Genomic DNA, 18,578 nt, shown 5'->3' on the forward strand with positions numbered 1-18,578 from the left:
AATCCTCTATTTATTCCTCGAGTAAATTAAAGACTAAACTCGAAGATATCCAAGATATCCCGATCCGAAGTAGTCCGGTCTCATTTCGTGAAATGGCCGAAACAAGCCGAAAAGTCACGAACTTGCACGCCCAATCTTGTCCCGAAACCAGTGCATCATTTCCTAACTATTTTTCATATGGCGAACTACCTTGGGTCCCTGTAGCGCAATCGGCTAATCCCTCAACTTAGAGTCTCCTCTGATCCGACGGGTCCCACTGGTGAGTCGGTTCAAACCCCGGGAAAGCCAAAATAATAATTCTTTATTCCTCGAAAAATTTAAAGACTAAATCAAAGAAATCGAAGTGATCTCAAGATATCTCGAACTAATTCGGCTCTCACTTCGTCAAATAGCCGAATAAAACCGAAAACCTACAGACTTTGCGTGCCCAATCCTGTCAAAAAAAGTCAACTTTGATACATTCCTGAGCGTCGCGAATCCTTTAATTCGCGCTCCGCCGAAGTAATAATTCAATTCCAGGCCAAAATTTTAATGGTTTCCCTACCACCTAGACATATTGTGCTCTTTAGTGTGTTAAGACTTGTAACATCGTCTTTTATTCCCCTGATGTCTTCATTCATAACATCTCACCTAGACATCATTAAACTTGGACGCCATCTCGGGCATTCAGAGTACAAAAGCTGCCATAGCTGAATTTATGAATTAGTATAGGTAATAGCACGATTTGTAGTGTTATTTGGCATAAATACCACTAGTGATATTTGAAAATTGTTATACGTAATTTCACGAGCCGTTAGGCGAGCGAAATTTGAGACAATTTTGAAATATCACGAGTGGTATTTATGCCAAATATCACGTGCAAATCATGCTATCATTTGTTTATACTACTACCCGCAAAGGTTTTGTAATTTTCACATGTAGGTAATTCAAATTAAGCTGAAATACCACTACTCTTAGCCAGTCAAATTAAAGAAATTTCTGGTGTAGTAGTAGAAACGCCGAAATTTCGCGCCAAATTAAGGAGTAACTTGTATCCGAGAAATAACCACACACCTAGCCTTAGTTAATTAGGTAATTTAAAAGATAGAATGACACACTTCCCCCCTTTTAAAACAAAGCGAAATGTTAAACAGTGTAGGCACCTGCATATCGTTGCATTGCAGCCAAATGGCGCTAAAAATTTTACTGAAAATGACAGCAAAACGGTCGAAGAACTATCCTGTTCGGCGGAAATCTTCAGAGGTGTAGATTGCGAGCTTATCTTCCTTTCAGCGCTAAATATTTTTCTTTCCATCACTGCATTTCTGGGGAACACTCTGATCCTAGTTGCCCTACACAAGGAAACTTCACTTCATCCGCCGTCCAAACTCCTGTATCGTAATCAAGCGATAGCTGATCTCTGTGTTGGTATCATTGCTGAGCCTTTGGCTGTGACTTACTTTACTTCTGTTGTGAAAGAAAAATGGTATATTTGCTATTACGCTTATTTGGCAGAAAATCTTTCAGGTTATACCTTATGTTCAGTGTCTTTATTAACTTCGACTGCAATAAGCGTGGACAGACTTCTTGCCTTGTTGCTAGGGCTCAGATACAGACAAATTGTAACCTTCAAAAGAACATGTATAACTGCATTTGGGTTTTGGATTTCGTCTATAGAGTGTTCATCTAGTTATTCGCTTGTAATAAAGCCGAAAATTGCGCTCAGGAAATTTAAGATGTCTGGGCGGATTGATTAGACTCCCTCGGTCTTAAAAGTAGAGGGAACAACTGATACAAAATCAATACACGTGCATGTCATAATCCAACCTAATTAAGGTTGTTTTCTGTCTATTTGAAGCTTTAAGTTATAACCAAACAAAGACATCACCTGCTTTGCTTTTGGTTAACAGTGCAAAATCTCATAAAAACAGGAAGAACTAAGAATGAAGTTACCACGCGCTTAGATGATTAGTTTACACAATTTAGATGCTGTGGGGAAATACTGATGTTAGTAATTTGTAAAGCGCGTACTTGCGAGTAGTTACAGGGCAGTGAAATGGCACTAAATATACCCTACTACTAGCCGAGGTTTCTTTCCAGTATGGTTTTAAGCACTTACGAAGTTTTTTACTTTTTGCCTCCCGGCCAATACAGAAACGAAAATTTAAACTGTTGTTGCTATCACTGATTATACCCTTTTACAGCCATCTGACGTCAAGTTGGTTATTAACGCATAAACGCTTGCCTGAGAAAATCGTGATTGCTCAAGCTTGCAAACTTCGCAGCTTGTGTTCTCTCACCAAATTAATACAATGTAAATTGTTGAACGTCAAGCTTGCAATGGACGGGTAACATAAAATGTCATTAAAACGTCGACTCGAGTTAGTTTGACCTGAGCCTGGCATATAAAGGCTACATCATTGATCTAGGTTAGCTTTCTGAACCCCCGATCCCCCCCCCCCCCCCCCCTCCCGCACCGTCTGACCCGACGAAGAGTTACCGTGTATCACGGAGCCTTTGGTTATTAGGGATAAACACCAGTGTGCGAATCATATAACTTTCCAGCCGAATAAATTAAGCGATGAATAAATAAAGCCTTCACTTGCCTCTCATTGCACCTCAGAGAAGTACTATGGCACAGACAAACTTTACTGACGATGAAAACCACAAAACATGGATTCTTAGAACTGTGGTGCTCCGCGGAATTTATCAGAAGTGTAGATGGCGAGCTTCTTTTCATTTCAGCTCTAAATCCTTTTCTTTCCATTTCTGCATTTTTGGGGAACACTCTGATCCTAGTTACCCTACACAAGGAAACTTCACTTCATCCGTCGTCCAAACTCCTGCATCGTAACCTAGCGATAACTGATCTCTGTGTTGGTATCATTGCGGAGGATTTGGCTGTGGCTTATTGGACTTCTGTTGTCAACAAAAGATGAAATATTTGCCATTACACAAGTTTGGAAACGGGTTTCTTGGCTTCTACTTTGTGTGGAGTGTCTTTATCAACTTCGACTGCAATAAGTGTGGACAGACTTCTCGTCTTGTCCATGGGGCTAAGATACAGACAAGTTGTAACGTCGAGAAGAACATGTATAATCGCTTATGGTTTCTGATTTTTGTCCATAGTTCTTTTATCTACTTTTACAGTTTGGAATATTCTTATACTTCTTTGGTATCAATACTTAGGTACAGGTTTGTGTTTAGTCACCACAGCCTTCGCTTACACAAAAATTTTCTGTACTCTGCGTCATAATCAAATACATGTTCAGAACCATTTTGCTCCTCGACAACCCAGCCAAGAAATTCCACTGAACATAGCTCGATACAGAAAGGCAGTGTACAGTGCACTGTGGGTACAGGGAACATTGGTTGTTTGTTATCTGCCGCTTAACATCGTGTACGCGTACGCTTTGACAACTCAAAGAGGCTTTTCCTTATCTGTTTACCTTGCATGGCATTTTATGTCTACACTAGTGTTCTTAAACTCGTCATTAAACCCTTTGTTGTACCTTTGGAAGATCAGAGAAGAAAGGCAAGCGGTTAAAGAAACATTAAGGCAAATATTCTGTCGTTCGAGTCAGTAGTGTAGTATGCTTTTTCCCGCTGTTTACTGTTAATTAAAAATTCATGCGAAAATTGCCGTTTAACTAACTACATTTGGGGAAGTATTTTGAAAGCTATGTTTCGTTTGGGTCGAGGTAAGTCCTGATTTTGTCCACATAGGTGTTTTTCTCGTTTGACCTTTGTTTTTACTTGTACTTGAATTTTTGCTTAGCTCGCGGATTTGCTTAATGCCATTTTAGGGATTTTCTTCGCTTGCCATTGTCAGATGTTTGTTTTTCATAGGTGGTCGTGAAAAATAAGGGCTACAATTATTCCCTAATTATTTTATCGGAAGTTTCGTATTTACAAGTGAAATCCTCTCATTATTCAAGGATATTGTCTCCAAGTTTTATTTTCACGTTAACAGCAGTGACTAACAATACATTTGAAATATGCAAAAATGCTAGCTATTATTGTTCATGAAAATATGAAACTTGGAGATAATACCCCTGAATAATAAGAGGCTCTCGCTTGTAAACACAAAATTTCTGAGAAAATATTAGCGAATTGTAGCCCTTATTTTACTGCCTTACAATATATCAATAACCTTGAAACTAAAAGGTCATATAAGAGGAAGGTTAATCTCAAGTCTCTTAAATTTTTAAAAAATCTATCGAGTGGTTCAAAACTTATTGGCTTATTTGCTAAAGCAGACCGAAATGTTTGCAAAACCGCAAATCCTTCTTTCTAGCAATCGGCTGGCTATCGGCTATCTCCATAAGTCTCACACACGTTTTTAAAAAGATTGAAACTACTATGAGGTGAAATTGCATGTCAAAACGCTTCGTTTTCTAAAGAAAACAGCTGAACATCAAGATTGTCCATTTTTTACCGTTTTCTTTTTTTAACCATAAAAACTTCATCCCGACATATCTCGATAACGCTCTTACAGATGCCGCTAATAAACTTCACGAACATCGAGGCAGCTATTTTTGGGAAAAAGATTTTGTGAACGATTTTGGAAGAACAGTTCCCAATGCCGAGAAATACTGCTGCAAGTGAAATAGGTAATGGCGTCATTTCGTTGCTATGACAACTCCGATGTCATTGCAACCCTGTTCATAGCAATTTTCATCTTTATCTAATACAATTGTGGTGGTAATTATTCCAAATCTCTGTTTATGGCGATGTATGGCGATGCCCAAACTTGGGAGGTATTGCCCATGAAAAACTGTATTGAGCCACCTTAAATTTGTCTAGAGGAGGAATTTTATGTCGTCAGAAACAGCAAAGTTGAATTGCAATTAATTGCAACGAGAACTTTTATGAGAATTAATTTCCATTATTTTTTTTCGTCTTGGGTTTGTTTGTATAAATTGAGGGATTTATACAGATAAATTCCTAATTAATAGTTATGAATTCAATTCATTATCCCCGCTCTTCCCTGCTGTGTTATCAAGCCCTCCCCGCACTTTCAGTTTGTTGAATATTCAAGAGGGTTGTACGTTAAATAAAGGTTGTTGAATAAAAAAGGAAAAGAAAAGGTGTGAATCATAAAAGAAGAACAAATATAACATTGCTCTTTTGTTTTTGTTGGACATGATAATTATAAAAAAGAAGACTAGTCAGTGTAATCAAATCACGATGAATAATTTTAAATTCAATTCCATGTAAAAATTCTAATAGTTTTTATGCCATCTAAACACTGTGCTCTTTCGTGTGTTTAAACTTGAGAGTGCGTCTCTTATTTCGCTGATATCTTCATTCACGACATTTCACCTTGACATCCCTTAACTTGGACGCCATCTCGGGCACTTAGATACACAAAACGCTGCCATAGCTGAAATGAATAAACGCTGAAATTTTGCGCCAAATTAAAGAGTAACTTGTTCGCTGAGAAATTACCACGCACTTGGTTAATTAATTAGTTAATTTAAAAGATAGAATGACACACTTCCACCCATATAAAAGGAAATGATACGTTAAACAGTACAGGCACCTGCATATCGTTGCATCGCAGCCAAATGGCGCTAGAAAATTTTACTGAAGACGACAGCAAAACACTCGAAGAACTATTCTGTACGGCGGAATTTCTCAGAGGTGTAGATGGCGAGCTTATCTTTTTATCAGCGCTAAATATTTTTCTTTCCATCACTGCATTTCTGGGGAACACTCTGATCCTAGCTGCCCTACACAAGGAAACTTCACTTCATACGTCGTCCAAACTGTTGTATCGTAATCTAGCGATAGCTGATCTGTGTGTTGGTATCACTGCGGAGCCTTTGGCTGTGGCTTATTGGACTTCTGTTGTCAACAAAAGATGGAATATTTGCCATTACACAATTTTGGCAATGGGTTTCTTCGCTTCTACTTTGTGTGGAGTGTCTTTATTAACTTCGACTGCAATAAGTGTGGACAGACTTCTCGCCTTGTTGCTGGGGCTCAGATACAGACAAGTTGTAACTTTGAGAAGAACATGTATAATCGCTTTTGGTTTCTGGTTTTTGTCCATCGCTGTTTCATCTACTTTGACAGTTTGGAATATTCTTATACTTCTTTCGTATAATTACATAGGTATAACTTTGTGTTTAGTCACCACAGCCTTAGCTTACACAAAAATTTTCTGTACTCTGCGTCATAATCAAATACATGTTCAGAACCATTTTGCTCCTCGACAACCTAACCAAGAAATTCCACTGAACATAGCTCGATACAGAAAGGCAGTGTACACTGCACTGTGGGTACAGGGAACATTGGTTGTTTGTTATCTGCCGCTTAACATCGTGAACACGTACGCTTTGACAACTCAAAGAGGCTTTTCCTTATCTGTTTACCTTGCATGGCATTTTATGTCTACACTAGTGTTCTTAAACTCGTCATTAAACCCTTTGTTGTACTGTTGGAAGATCAGAGAAGTGAGGCAAGCGGTTAAAGAAACATTAAGGCAAATATTCTGTTGTTCGAGTCAGTAGTGTAGTATGCTTTTTCCCGCTGTTTACTGTTAATTAAAAATTCATGCGAAAATTGCCGTTTAACTAACTACATTTGGGGAAGTATTTTGAAAGCTATGTTTCGTTTGGGTCGAGGTAAGTCCTGATTTTGTCCACATAGGTGTTTTTCTCGTTTGACCTTTGTTTTTACTTGTACTTGAATTTTTGCTTAGCTCGCGGATTTGCTTAATGCCATTTTAGGGATTTTCTTCGCTTGCCATTGTCAGATGTTTGTTTTTCATAGGTGGTCGTGAAAAATAAGGGCTACAATTATTCCCTAATTATTTTATCGGAAGTTTCGTATTTACAAGTGAAATCCTCTCATTATTCAAGGATATTGTCTCCAAGTTTTATTTTCACGTTAACAGCAGTGACTAACAATACATTTGAAATATGCAAAAATGCTAGCTATTGTTGTTCACTAAAATGTGAAACTTGGAGACAATATCCCTGAATAATGAGAGGCTCTCGCTTGTAAACACAAAATTTCTGAGAAAATATTAGCGAATTGTAGCCCTTAATTTACTGCCTTACAATATATCAATAACTTTGAAACTAAAAGGTCATATAAGAGGAAGGTTAATCTCAAGACTCTTAAATTTTTTAAAAAATCTGTCGAGTGGTTCAAAACTTACTGGCTTATTTGTTAAAGCAGACCGAAATGTTTGCAAAACCGCAAACAAGAGCGCCTCGATACATGCCAATCATATCCTTCTTTCTAGCAATCGGCTGGCTATCGGCTATCTCCATAATCTCTCACGCACGTTTTTAAAAAGATTGAAACTACTTTATGAGGTGAAATTGCACGTCAAAAAGCCTGGTTTTCTAGAGAAAACAGCTGAACATCAAGACTGTCCATTTTTTACCGTTTTTTTTTTTTTTAACCATAAAAACTTCATTCCGAAATATCTCGATAACGCTCTTACAGATGCCGCTAATAAACTTCACGAACATGAGGTAGCTATTGGAGGAAAAAGTTTTTGTGAACGATTTTGGAAGAACAGTTCCCAGTGCCGAGAAATACTGCTGCAAGTGAAATAGGTAATGGCGTCATTTCGTTGCTATGACAACTCTGATGTCATTGGAAGCCTGATCATAACAATTTTCATCTTTATCTACTACAATTGTGGTGGCAATTATTCCAAATCTCTGTTTATGGCGATGTATGGCGATGCCCAATCTTGGGAGGTATTAACCATGAAAAACTGTATCGAGCCACCTTAAATTGGTCTAGAGGAGCTAGGGATTTTATCACATGTCGTCAGAAACAGCAAAGTTGAATTGCAATTAATTGCAACGAGAACTCTTATGAGAATTAATTTCCATTAAGTTTTTTTCGTTTTGGGTTTGTTTGTATGAAACTGAGGGATTTATATAGATAAATTCCTAATTAATAGTTATGAATTTAATTCATCATCCCCGCTCTTCCCCGCTACGTTTTAAGCCCTCCCTGGGCTTTCAGTTTGTTGAATATTCAAGACGGTTATTCGTTAAATAAAGGTTTGTTGAATAACAAAAGAAAAGGTGTAAATCATCAAAGAAGAACAAATATAACATGGCTCTTTTGTTTTTGTTGAACATGATAATTATCAAAAAAGAAGACTAGTCAGTGTAATCAAATCACGATGAATAATTTCAAATTCATTTCCATGTCAAAATTCTGATAGTTTTTATGCCATCTAAACACTGTGCTCTTTCATGTGTTTAAACTTGAGAGTGCGTCTCTTATTTCGCTGATATCTTCATTCATGACATCTCACCCTTGACATCCCTAACTTGGACGCCATCTCGGGCACTTAGATATACAAAACGCTGCCATAGCTGAAATGAATAAACGCTGAAATTTTGCGCCCAATTATGGAGTAACTTGTTCGCTGAGAAATTACCACGCACTTGGTTAATTAATTAGTTAATTTAAATGATAGAATGACACACTTCCACCCATATAAAAGGAAGTGATACGTTAAACAGTACAGGAACCTGCATATCGTTGCATCGCAGCCAAATGGCGCTAAAAAATTTTACTGAAGACGATAGCAAAATACTCGAAGAACTATCCTGCTCGGCGGAATTTCTCAGAGGTGTAGATGGCGAGCTTGTCTTTTTATCAGCGCTAAATATTTTTCTTTCCATCACTGCATTTCTGGGGAACACTCTGATCCTAGTTGCCCTACACAAGGAAACTTCACTTCATCCGCCGTCCAAACTCCTGTATCGTAACCTAGCGATAGCTGATCTCTGTGTTGGTATCATTGCAGAGCCTTTAGCTGTGGCTTATTGGACTTCTGTTGTCAACAAAAGATGGAGTATTTGTTATAAATCAAATTTGGCAGCGATTTTCTCAGGTTTAACTTTGGGTTCAGTGTCTTTATTAACATTGACTACAATAAGCGTAGACAGACTTCTTGCCTTGTTGCTGGGTCTCAGATACAGACAAGTTGTAACTTTGAGAAGAACGTGTATAACTGCAATCGGTTTTTGGATTTTGTCCATCGTCGCTTCATCAACTTTATTTTGGAATTCTCTTATAACTTCATGGTGTCAATACACAGGTATAGCTCTTTTTCTAGTCACCACAATCTTCGCTTACACAAAAATTTTCTGTACTCTGCGTCATAATCAAATTCATGTTCAGAACCATGTTGCTCAAGGACAACCGAGCCAAGCAATTCCACTCAACATAGGTCGATACAGAAAGGCAGTCTACAGTGCACTGTGGGTGCAGGGAACTTTGGTTGTTTGTTATCTGCCGTTTGCTGTAGCGGTCGCTTTTACACCTCAGAGAGGGATTTCTATGTCTGCTTACCTTAATTACTAGACAATTTACGGGGCCTTTAACTTACCTAAACTCGTCGTTAAACCCGTTGCTGTACTGTTGGAAGATCAGAGAAGTAAGGCAAGCTGTGAAAGAAACATTAAGGGAACTCTTCTGTCGATCGAGTTAGTTTACTATGCTTTTCAGCTGTAAAATCGGGATCATACCGATAAAACTACAAGTAACACGTGCACTTTACCGGTTTTCTTTTGTCATATCTTAATTATCAACTGCCGTTTTATCCAAAGACTGGCGCGAATTTGAATAATATCAGAAGTAGCAAGAGAGACGTCTTTTCACGTGCGTCATCCGAGAGGCGTAGAAGAAAGGTAACAAAAGAGGTGAAAAGGAAGGACAAAATATACCTCGAAAGAGAGAGATGGGAAAACCACTTCGATCCCTGTGTTCAGCTATTTGGGTTTTATGTAGAAATACAGGAACATGTTAATTTGGCAAGTTCATGAATCATTGATCAATCATAAGAAATATCGCATTTTCTTAAATCATCTGTTCTTGTTGATCTCACTTTTCATGTATTTAACTAATCGTGTGTTGTTAGTACATACATCATAGAGCGCACTGTTTTATAATAATGTCATCCGTTTTAGATAGAAAAAGCATGTTGACATAGTGAATACCTTTAGCTTAAATCTCTATACAATTATGACAGTTTGGGGGTTTAATTTCTGTAATCGAAACGAGTGTCATGATGACGTTTTCATTGTGGCAATCATAACAAACCCGAGATTATTACGAGAGAAGGGGGTAGAGGGCACTCAAGAAAAGATTGGTAGAGGTGTACCGCTGAGACCTTCAAACCCTTGACTCTGTTTAACACGAAAATTGTTCATTTCGCTACCACATAGAAGACAAGAGACCTTATATTTCATGATCCTGATCATTTTGTTTCGCATACAGAGTTGAATAATTTTTTCAAACTAAAATCATGGAGTTACCACATATATAGACTGCTCACCGTCAACGCCATCTACACTCTTTTAAAGGCTTCCGATCCAAAAAAACACCCTGCCCAAGACATGAAATAGTGAAATTGAATGCCTTCAAGAACCTGAAAACTATACCCTGGTTAGCGGTACATACCCCTCAAGGCCAAATAATGTAAATAATAATTAGACTGTCCCCTCTTGTTGGAAGATCAGAGAAGTAAGGAAAGCTGTAAAATCAACTTTAAGAACGTGACTATGCCGTTGATCGAGATAGTTTACAATGCTTTTCAGCTATAGATTTATGAAAGTTTTGAAAATTCTCCTTATTCTAATATTTTTTGCCATCGCGAGGTTTGTCCCTTTGTCATTTTCCAGTCAAGATCTTTTACTAAAAGATAATTGAATTATCTGATGCAGAAAAGAGCGAAGTAATTTGCTCTTGTGAACTTTCAGTAGGATGCCCGTAGTCAGTATTTGACGAATTGTGTTTTTAATTTTTTGATCTGTAAAATTGAGACAGAAAGCAATTAAGGGCTATAGTATAAATAAGAGCCATAAATGCACTTGTAAATTGCGCGAAAGATGTTCTTGTGTATAGACCTTGTCACGGTTTTCGACGCCATCTTGACGAGTAGGCAAACGCGTGAAATTACAGTGTTTGCATGAGAATCTAATGTCGAATAATTTCTTTAAAACGGCTGTTCTGAAAAAAGCATCAATTGTAAACTAAAGCTACAAAGCAAAAGATTGTCCTACAAAATTTGGGGGGCGTACCTGTGCTTAAATTTCTCCAGAGGCTTGTTTTAGATTTTCCATATAATTGTCTGTAATTTTTCCCGGGACTTTCTTACAGACAAATGTATAGAACATTTTTAAAAGTGGTTCTAGTCTTCTAGTGCATGTGACGCCCTCAAAGGAGAATCCTTAGGAGTGAAGCTTTAGTTTACAAATCATATTTTTTTTAGAACAGTCGTTCTACGGAATTTGATCGACATTATATTTTCATACAAATACTGTAATTTCTCACGCGTTTGCCTGCTCGTCAATGTGGCGTCGAAAACCGTGACAAGGTCTATTTGAATACTGTCTTCAACATGACGGCGTTTGGTTTTCCCTTTACATCTAATTACACACTATCGTACGCGATATTTGTATGGGTAAAATGGTTTGGTTTTCCTCCCAAACACCAAAGTGAGACCACCCGGGTGCGAGGGTAATTCAACAGAAACCCTTGGTGAGAGCAATTGAAGCGAACACGCGCGATTAAGTATACGCAAACTGGCTGATCTGGATAAATTAAAGAGGAACTTTATAGTTTCTAGAGAAGCTGAGGTGTTGAATTGATGAGCCAGGTGAAACTTGTTCATACACGGCCGAATTTAATGATTTTCATGTCTTAAAATGTTGTCGGTGCAGTTAAACCTTGACGTATTTCTTCATTAACATTCTACAGTAATTTGGCATAAACGTTCCAGTAGCACATGCTTGACAAGCTTGAGACATCGCTATCTTCCTGACAGAACGTAATATATTTGTGTTATTAACTTACTTGAGGTCAGATGGCTGGAAAGCAATTTAATTTTTGGGTCTGTTATGAGAGGCAAAACGCGCGAAAACTTCATAATGACATCTCGTTTAGTTAACGTACATTTGGGCGATCTATACCTCTGAAATTGTCGTGAAACTAATTATTATCTGCTATTTATTATATAGATACTGATGAAACACCAGGCTTTTTCCATTTACTAAAAAATCATATCTTTGTGCAGTGAAGATACTATTTTTATCTTTCACGTGTGAGGAAATTGTTGTCGCCATGGTTACTAACATTAATTTTGACTTTTTGGGAAAGAAAATCATAACTATTATTGTTTTTATTTCTTCTTTATAACTTCATATTCGAGTTTCATGCTCCTTTGCTGATGGGTACTTACGACAACTATTCAGGCTATTACAAGGTCAGACGAAGATTACATGTCAACGAACGTTTTGTTAAGCTAACTTTATTACGAAAAAAATCACCCTTGTTTTGCTAAATCATGTGTTTGTTGTGCTAATCAGAGGCCCATTTTAGATCAATTTTAAGGTAAGAGTCGGTGTATTTCTAAACAACGAAACTGATTTGGCTTTGACAATTCATTTTCACTTACCAAATACAGAATAAAGGCTTCTCGTTTATGGCCTGAATTATGCTCAAAATTCTATTTTTCATCGCCTTAGAGGAGCATGAAGCCTTGTTGCAAAAATTCAATAAACCATAATAAGCCAAAATTTTCTCAACTTATTTTGATAATTGGGTGACTAAAGTAAACAGTGGTATAGGTATGGAAGTTATGCAAGAAGGCAGGTGAATATACTGAAATTTTGAAAAATGGCTATTTTGAGTTGTAATTGTAACAACAATTCTGGCCAGACTCCAGCCCCAGGCTCCTCTCTGTACAATACCTTGAAGACAAAGTTACATGCGCGAACTGAAAGCTCTATTATAGTATACTTTATGGTCAAATTCATTTGGTAGCACAATTTACCAGTGGGGTCTTACGGCACTTTCAAAATTCCCCCTGGAAGGCTGGATTTTTGGTGCTCAAAAGGCCAAAAATGAGACCTCCCCTGTAACTCCAAAACTAAAAGTCAGAGAAGTAAGCCAAAGTGGCTTTTGAAATATCTCATCACACCCAACTTCTGTGCCAAGTTTCAGCCAAATCGGTTGACCACAATTTTTAGTTGCGGCCGGTAAAAATGTAATTTGCTTGGCCTTCCTGGAGAAAAGGACAGGTGAGCTGGAGACTGCGTGGATGGTTGCGTTTATAGACTCCGGCAGGTTGTTGCGTGTAAAATCCAAGAACGTGTCAAGGGATACCTTAACCGCCTACACAAAGATGATTTAATCGACGATGACACAAATAATGCCGGGGCAAAAGCTCTCCTGGGAACAAGGTTGAGCTATTTCGAGAAAGGTTGTCGGAAAAAATGTGCACGCAACAATCCCGTAAGGTGATAGGGGATATAATTAATACACTGTTTCTCACTCCGTAGCCGTTGAACCCATAACCTGCGTGGCAGGCGTTTGAAAGGGGAAGGAAAGGGAGTTATAGGTGCGAGGGAAACGTGTTTCTCCCGCGCCTAAAACTCCCTTTACCTTTCCCTCCAAACGCCTGCCACGCAAGCTATTGAACCTACTCTTGTTGCTTTCCTTTATCACTCGCAAACATACGTCTATGGGGGCCTCTCATGCCATTCTTTCAAATTTCTTTGAAGAGCAGTGAACTCAAAACCACCCACAATACCTTTCGAGAGTGTCGCGTGCACTTTTTCCGAGAACCTTTCTCGAAATAGCTATAAACGGAACCTTATTTGATTAATTTAAAAAAGGTATCCAAACGAGGTTAATGTCGTGTTAAAACAATATAGCCTGAGAATAAGCCTATCGCCACGTTTCCATGTTAAAACAGCTGATCACAGCGATCTATTTCCATTTTAAACAAATATTGGTTTCATTCTTATCCTTTTATGCGATCTTTGCTGTCATGTGCTTTCGAAAAAGTAGTCCAGTATAATTTGGGGGGTTCCTTTTAATCTATGACAAGGTTAAGCTTATTAGTAAAACTGAATACAGTAAGTTGACCAGAAATGCGTGGAATTGTTTCTAATAGCCGTTACAGGTTTAGCCTGTTCCAGGATCAGAGATAGTCGGGTCCGCTGAATTGAGAAAGCGCAAACACGAAAATAAAACGGGAGGCCGAAACTGCCCACCTTTTCTTTTTTCCCGCCCGGCCAACTTTTAGCGTGCCTTTTTCTTTTGCGTCTTCCCTACTATCTGAGAGCCTGGAAAAGGCTATTACAGGTCTTGGGGGGTTCTGGGGTCGTTTTCTCCCCGTCCCCCACCCACCCCCAGAGGCCATCAGAGTCCCTCCAGCTCCCAGAGAGCTTGCTGGCAAGCTACCCACTGTAAAAAAACAAAACAAGGAAAAACTAGGAGAAGTAACATTGTACGAGAGCGTTTTAAGGAACGTCCGTTAAAACAAAGAAACATATTCCAGATCAGGATAATTACCAGCTTATTTTATTACATGAAAAAGGAGAGCTGTAGAGAATACTGTGGATTTAAACAAAGTAGGGCTCCCACCTACAGTCTTCCTCTGTTTTGTGTTCTATCGGTGCTGTGTTTATTTCTTGCAAAGTTAATTTTCTAGTATGTAGTATATGATCACCCTTGCAGAATTCAGTTCGCCCAGCTATGAATGTTTTGACTCAGACTATCAATAAATCTAATGAAAAAAGTTCGAAAAAGTTATCATGTCTATTTGCCACAGCAACGCAGACGCAGACCGCAACACATTGCATTACTCTCCGAGTTTATATATTCTCGGGCATCACTGCTCAAATCGCCCTCGTCGGTCCAGGCTTCTTTGTCCCGTACCAGGCCACTGTCTGGCATTGGTTTTCCCGTAACCAAAGTCACAGCAAACAGCAAGATGAGAATCTTAATGAGATGCTTCATTTTCACCTAAATTAAAACATTTGACTGTAAGGAAAACACCATTTTGAACTTGTGTTTTTATAAGTTGTAGGAGCGATGGGAAACCGCGCAACACTTATAATAATGGGCATGGCCTAAAGCCCCGTCCACACGAATCCAGCTAAAGAAATACACGGTTTCAGGGAAAAATCTCCTGATTCGTGTGAACGGGGCGTATTAAGAAGTTCCATGAGAAAGTATTCTAACGATTACAAGTAGGTTTTTAATACAATGGTCACGCTTTAATCCACATGACTAACAGATACAAAATTTACCTTGTACAGCCTTGTAAATAGAACAAAGAGACCCGATCATGAAGATATTTGCATTTTGCGCCATAAAGATAAGTTGACTCGTCAACAAGCGAGTTTGATGAAGAAAAAAAAGTTCGAAACATAAACTGATTCGCCAGTCCCTTTCGACCGCCATTCTTCATAAGCTCAAATAAAAATAGATATCATTCGGAGAAAAAGTGCGTGATTTAGGGCTTAGTACTCTCCAATTTACAATGCCCCCGCTACGTGACAGACACCTTAAGGTTGGTTTCCATCGTCGCGTAATTTCTACGCGCGTACGTGCGTTAAATTTACGCACGTAGATAAAAGAGGCTATGTTGAACGTTTGTGTGTAGACGTAAAAGTTGAGCGAGGGTTCAATTTTTGCGTTCATTCATTCATTCATTCATTCATTTATTTTGCCATTAACCAGAAATACAACGACAGTATACAGAAATACATTAAAGATAATATACAATATTCCAACTAATATGTTATTTACAAGTTATTTTCATACCGTTTGCCTCTATTTCTTTTACAAACGTAAAAATTACGCGACACTGGAAATCCACCCTTACACAAAACATTGTATTAATTAAAGCTAACGACACGAGAAAAGGTAATCTTTTCATTTCGCAGAATTCTCTTGGATATTTTCTATCCGACGGAATAAAAAACAAAAGAGAAATCACCTTTTACCCACCTCAAAACTTCTGCTTGAAACTTTTCTGTGAACGGAAGAAATACAAACGCTTCGAGGGATATTGCTGCAACAAATGATGCACGGAACAAAGTCAATTGCAAAAAATATATAAGTCGTTATATTTTAAGCCTCGTTTTCAAAGAGAGTCCAGGTGGACATCTTCTCATACTAAACTATTTTCCATTCATACGCAAATAAATTCATTTACTTCAGTATAAATGGTTCTGCGCACTTGGTTTTATGATATGGCCTTGGGAAATTCGGGGATGGGCTTTTGTATTAAATGTTACTACAATCCATTGAAACTGTAAGTTCCTTAAGCTAACTGTGGTACTTGGTTGTGCCTAAATCATACCGTCCAAAAGGACAGCCGAGGAGTACTAGGAACGAGTTTCCGATTCGGGCCGACTTCTGCCGACTTCGGAAATTCTCGAAAACATCCCATATGGCTATGGCGGTTCAATCGTGGTGAAAACTGACAGCCAAAGGAGCCGTTTTATCGCCAGAGAAGCATGATTTACGGTATTGTTGACGACGTTTGCGTTTATTGTGAGTTTTGAAGTGTTCTTGGTCCTGTATAGTAAGCAATCCTTTTATAAATGTCTTAACAATTTGTCTTGTCCCGCTGGCCGGTATTACCGAAGAAAATAGTACCGTCCAACGGGACATCCTGAGTTTTAGTAACATTTTGTTAGGAGGTATATCTATCTGTTAAACGGTGATTTTTTAGGTTTCCAAAAGGTCAGGATAACTGAATAGGAGTGTTTTCTTTTTTTCGTAAAAAATGCCTTGTCCTTTTGGCCTGTATTGTCTAAGGAAATAGGACATCCTAAACTATGTCAGCAGTTGGTTGCATGTATTACTACATGACATGCAGCTTGTTATTGTTACATTGTAATACATCCCTTGCTCTCTGAAGGTTCTTTCCTACCAGCTGGGGACAGCTGAACAAAGATAGTTTAATTCATTCCTTGTTGTTGTAATCACCTAAGAATGTCCACCAAGGGGGACAATCTATAGGGAGTACTCAAAACTGACGGCTAGAGGTGCCGTTTTATCGCCAGGGAGGCGTGATTTTACGGTATGCTTTGCGGTGTTTGAGATTCTTATGTTCTTTGAGGAATTCCCGATTGATCATATCAGCAGTCGATTATGTAAATGATATCCTTTCATTCATGTTATACAGTTAGATCTATTATTATCATAAATATTATTGTTAATGTTGTTATTATTATTTATTATTGTTATAGAATCATTGTTATTTCCTGTCCTCATTATTTGTGTGTTGTTTGACTAGTCAGTATCACTCAGCAAAAAAAAGGTTGATACAGTTGGCTGTACTCTCTGGCTGGCACTATCAAAACAAATCAAAATTCTTTTTTTTTGTGACAACAACATTATTCTCACAACAACATTATCCTAAGTTTTCTCGATCTAATCTCCAAGCAAGCGAGACTGGAAGACGCTGTAAGCGCGTTCTTGTCTTTTATCAAATCATGGCATGACGTTAAGGTCTCTAAATAAAGGCCCCGAAGGGGTGTCTCATTTTTTGTCTAGGATTACTGTGGCGCATTGTTCCTGTAAATTGATTACGTCTTGGACGTGCGGCTTCGGTTTGCTTCATGTCCCCAAAACAATAACCACTGTAATCAAGTATTAGCTGGATAAGTGAGTTGTAAAACAAACTTCTCAGCTTTCAGTCACAGAAATTTATCTGTTCTTTTCAAAAGGCGTATTCGCTTTCCTATATTCGATACCGTTATTTAAAAACAGTTGTCTATCTTTATGCCAGGTAGTTTAGTATCGGCTACAGAATCAAGCTGAACCTCAACTGTTCTCGCATTAAGATTTCTGCCGTTCAAGCAGTTAGCCCCAAACTTATGCTGTAGACAATCGCTTGCAGGGACGAGAATCATCAGCAAACGCAAACGCAAACACAACTTACATATGAGCTTCTGGGAACGAAAACTGGAACTTACCCTATGGCTATGTGGAAGACGAGCTCAGAGCACTAGCCTAATCACCAATTAACCGACTGCTGCTTCAGCCACGAACACTGAGATACACTTTAGAAAATAGAAGTAGTTGACCATGTAATTGAAAAGGAAGCAGCGTACTTACCACGGAAACTGCGAGGTACTGTTCTCTGTGACGCAGCAAGCAGTCAAATGAATGTTATGCTGCCTGTTAGCTCTAATCAATGGTCAACTTTCTGTACGAGTCATAGAACCGTGAAATCTCGACATTTTGGCACTTTTCCAGTCGTGAGGTAATGAACCGTTCACCTGCTAGATCATTCTTTCTGTTGACATTTGCTTGAAAGAACTATCTTTGATCCTAGCGCACTTGTAAAATGGATTAAAGATAAGAAGGCAGTCTTTGCCAAATCATTGATATCGTATCAGAGGATTATAGTTTTTGTTTGATATTAGTCAAAAGTAAATAAACTGTGGTAAAGATACAGTCCAGTTCAGAACATCAGGTTAAATTTTCAAAACTATTCCCGGCGTTGTTTAGCATTGGTCACCCAATGAAGGCACTTACATAATGGAGACCGCAAGAAAAGGGTGGGCGGGTTTGAGTATTTTTAGAGTCGGGGGTAGTCATTTCTAGTGCCTATTAAAAGCCATCTGTGCATGATTTAAGAAAAGCCATCGTTTATGATTTTTCCAAAAAACTGTTATCATTAAATAGTTTGGAAATGAATAAACTGACAATGAATGGCGAGATTTAGAATTTTAGACCAGACGTCACATTCCCATGTTCAGTGCAGAAAAAGGCACATCATTCATGTTCACTGAACT

General features: G+C 38.4%; 1 protein-coding gene, 1 long non-coding RNA gene and 1 pseudogene across 2 annotated transcripts; 2 read left to right on the forward strand and 1 right to left on the reverse strand.

Moving 5' to 3' along the window:
• The first annotated feature begins 5,549 nt into the window (after positions 1-5,549).
• LOC140940110 (probable G-protein coupled receptor 45) lies at positions 5,550-6,497 on the forward strand. The gene has a single exon (XM_073389003.1). The coding sequence runs from the start codon at positions 5,550-5,552 to the stop codon at positions 6,495-6,497; it is 948 nt and encodes a 315-aa protein (XP_073245104.1).
• A 2,023-nt stretch (positions 6,498-8,520) lies between these two features.
• LOC140942155 (5-hydroxytryptamine receptor 1D-like) lies at positions 8,521-9,460 on the forward strand (annotated as a pseudogene).
• A 4,858-nt stretch (positions 9,461-14,318) lies between these two features.
• LOC140942249 (uncharacterized) lies at positions 14,319-17,986 on the reverse strand. The gene is made up of 3 exons (XR_012166516.1): positions 17,896-17,986; positions 15,775-15,838; positions 14,319-14,784 (listed from the first exon to the last, which is right to left on the reverse strand). It is a non-coding gene; the product is annotated as an uncharacterized lncRNA (long non-coding RNA).
• Between the last annotated feature and the right edge of the window lie 592 nt (positions 17,987-18,578).

This window comes from Porites lutea, chromosome 6 (genome assembly GCF_958299795.1).
Source record: "Porites lutea chromosome 6, jaPorLute2.1, whole genome shotgun sequence".
Taxonomy (NCBI): domain Eukaryota; kingdom Metazoa; phylum Cnidaria; class Anthozoa; order Scleractinia; family Poritidae; genus Porites; species Porites lutea.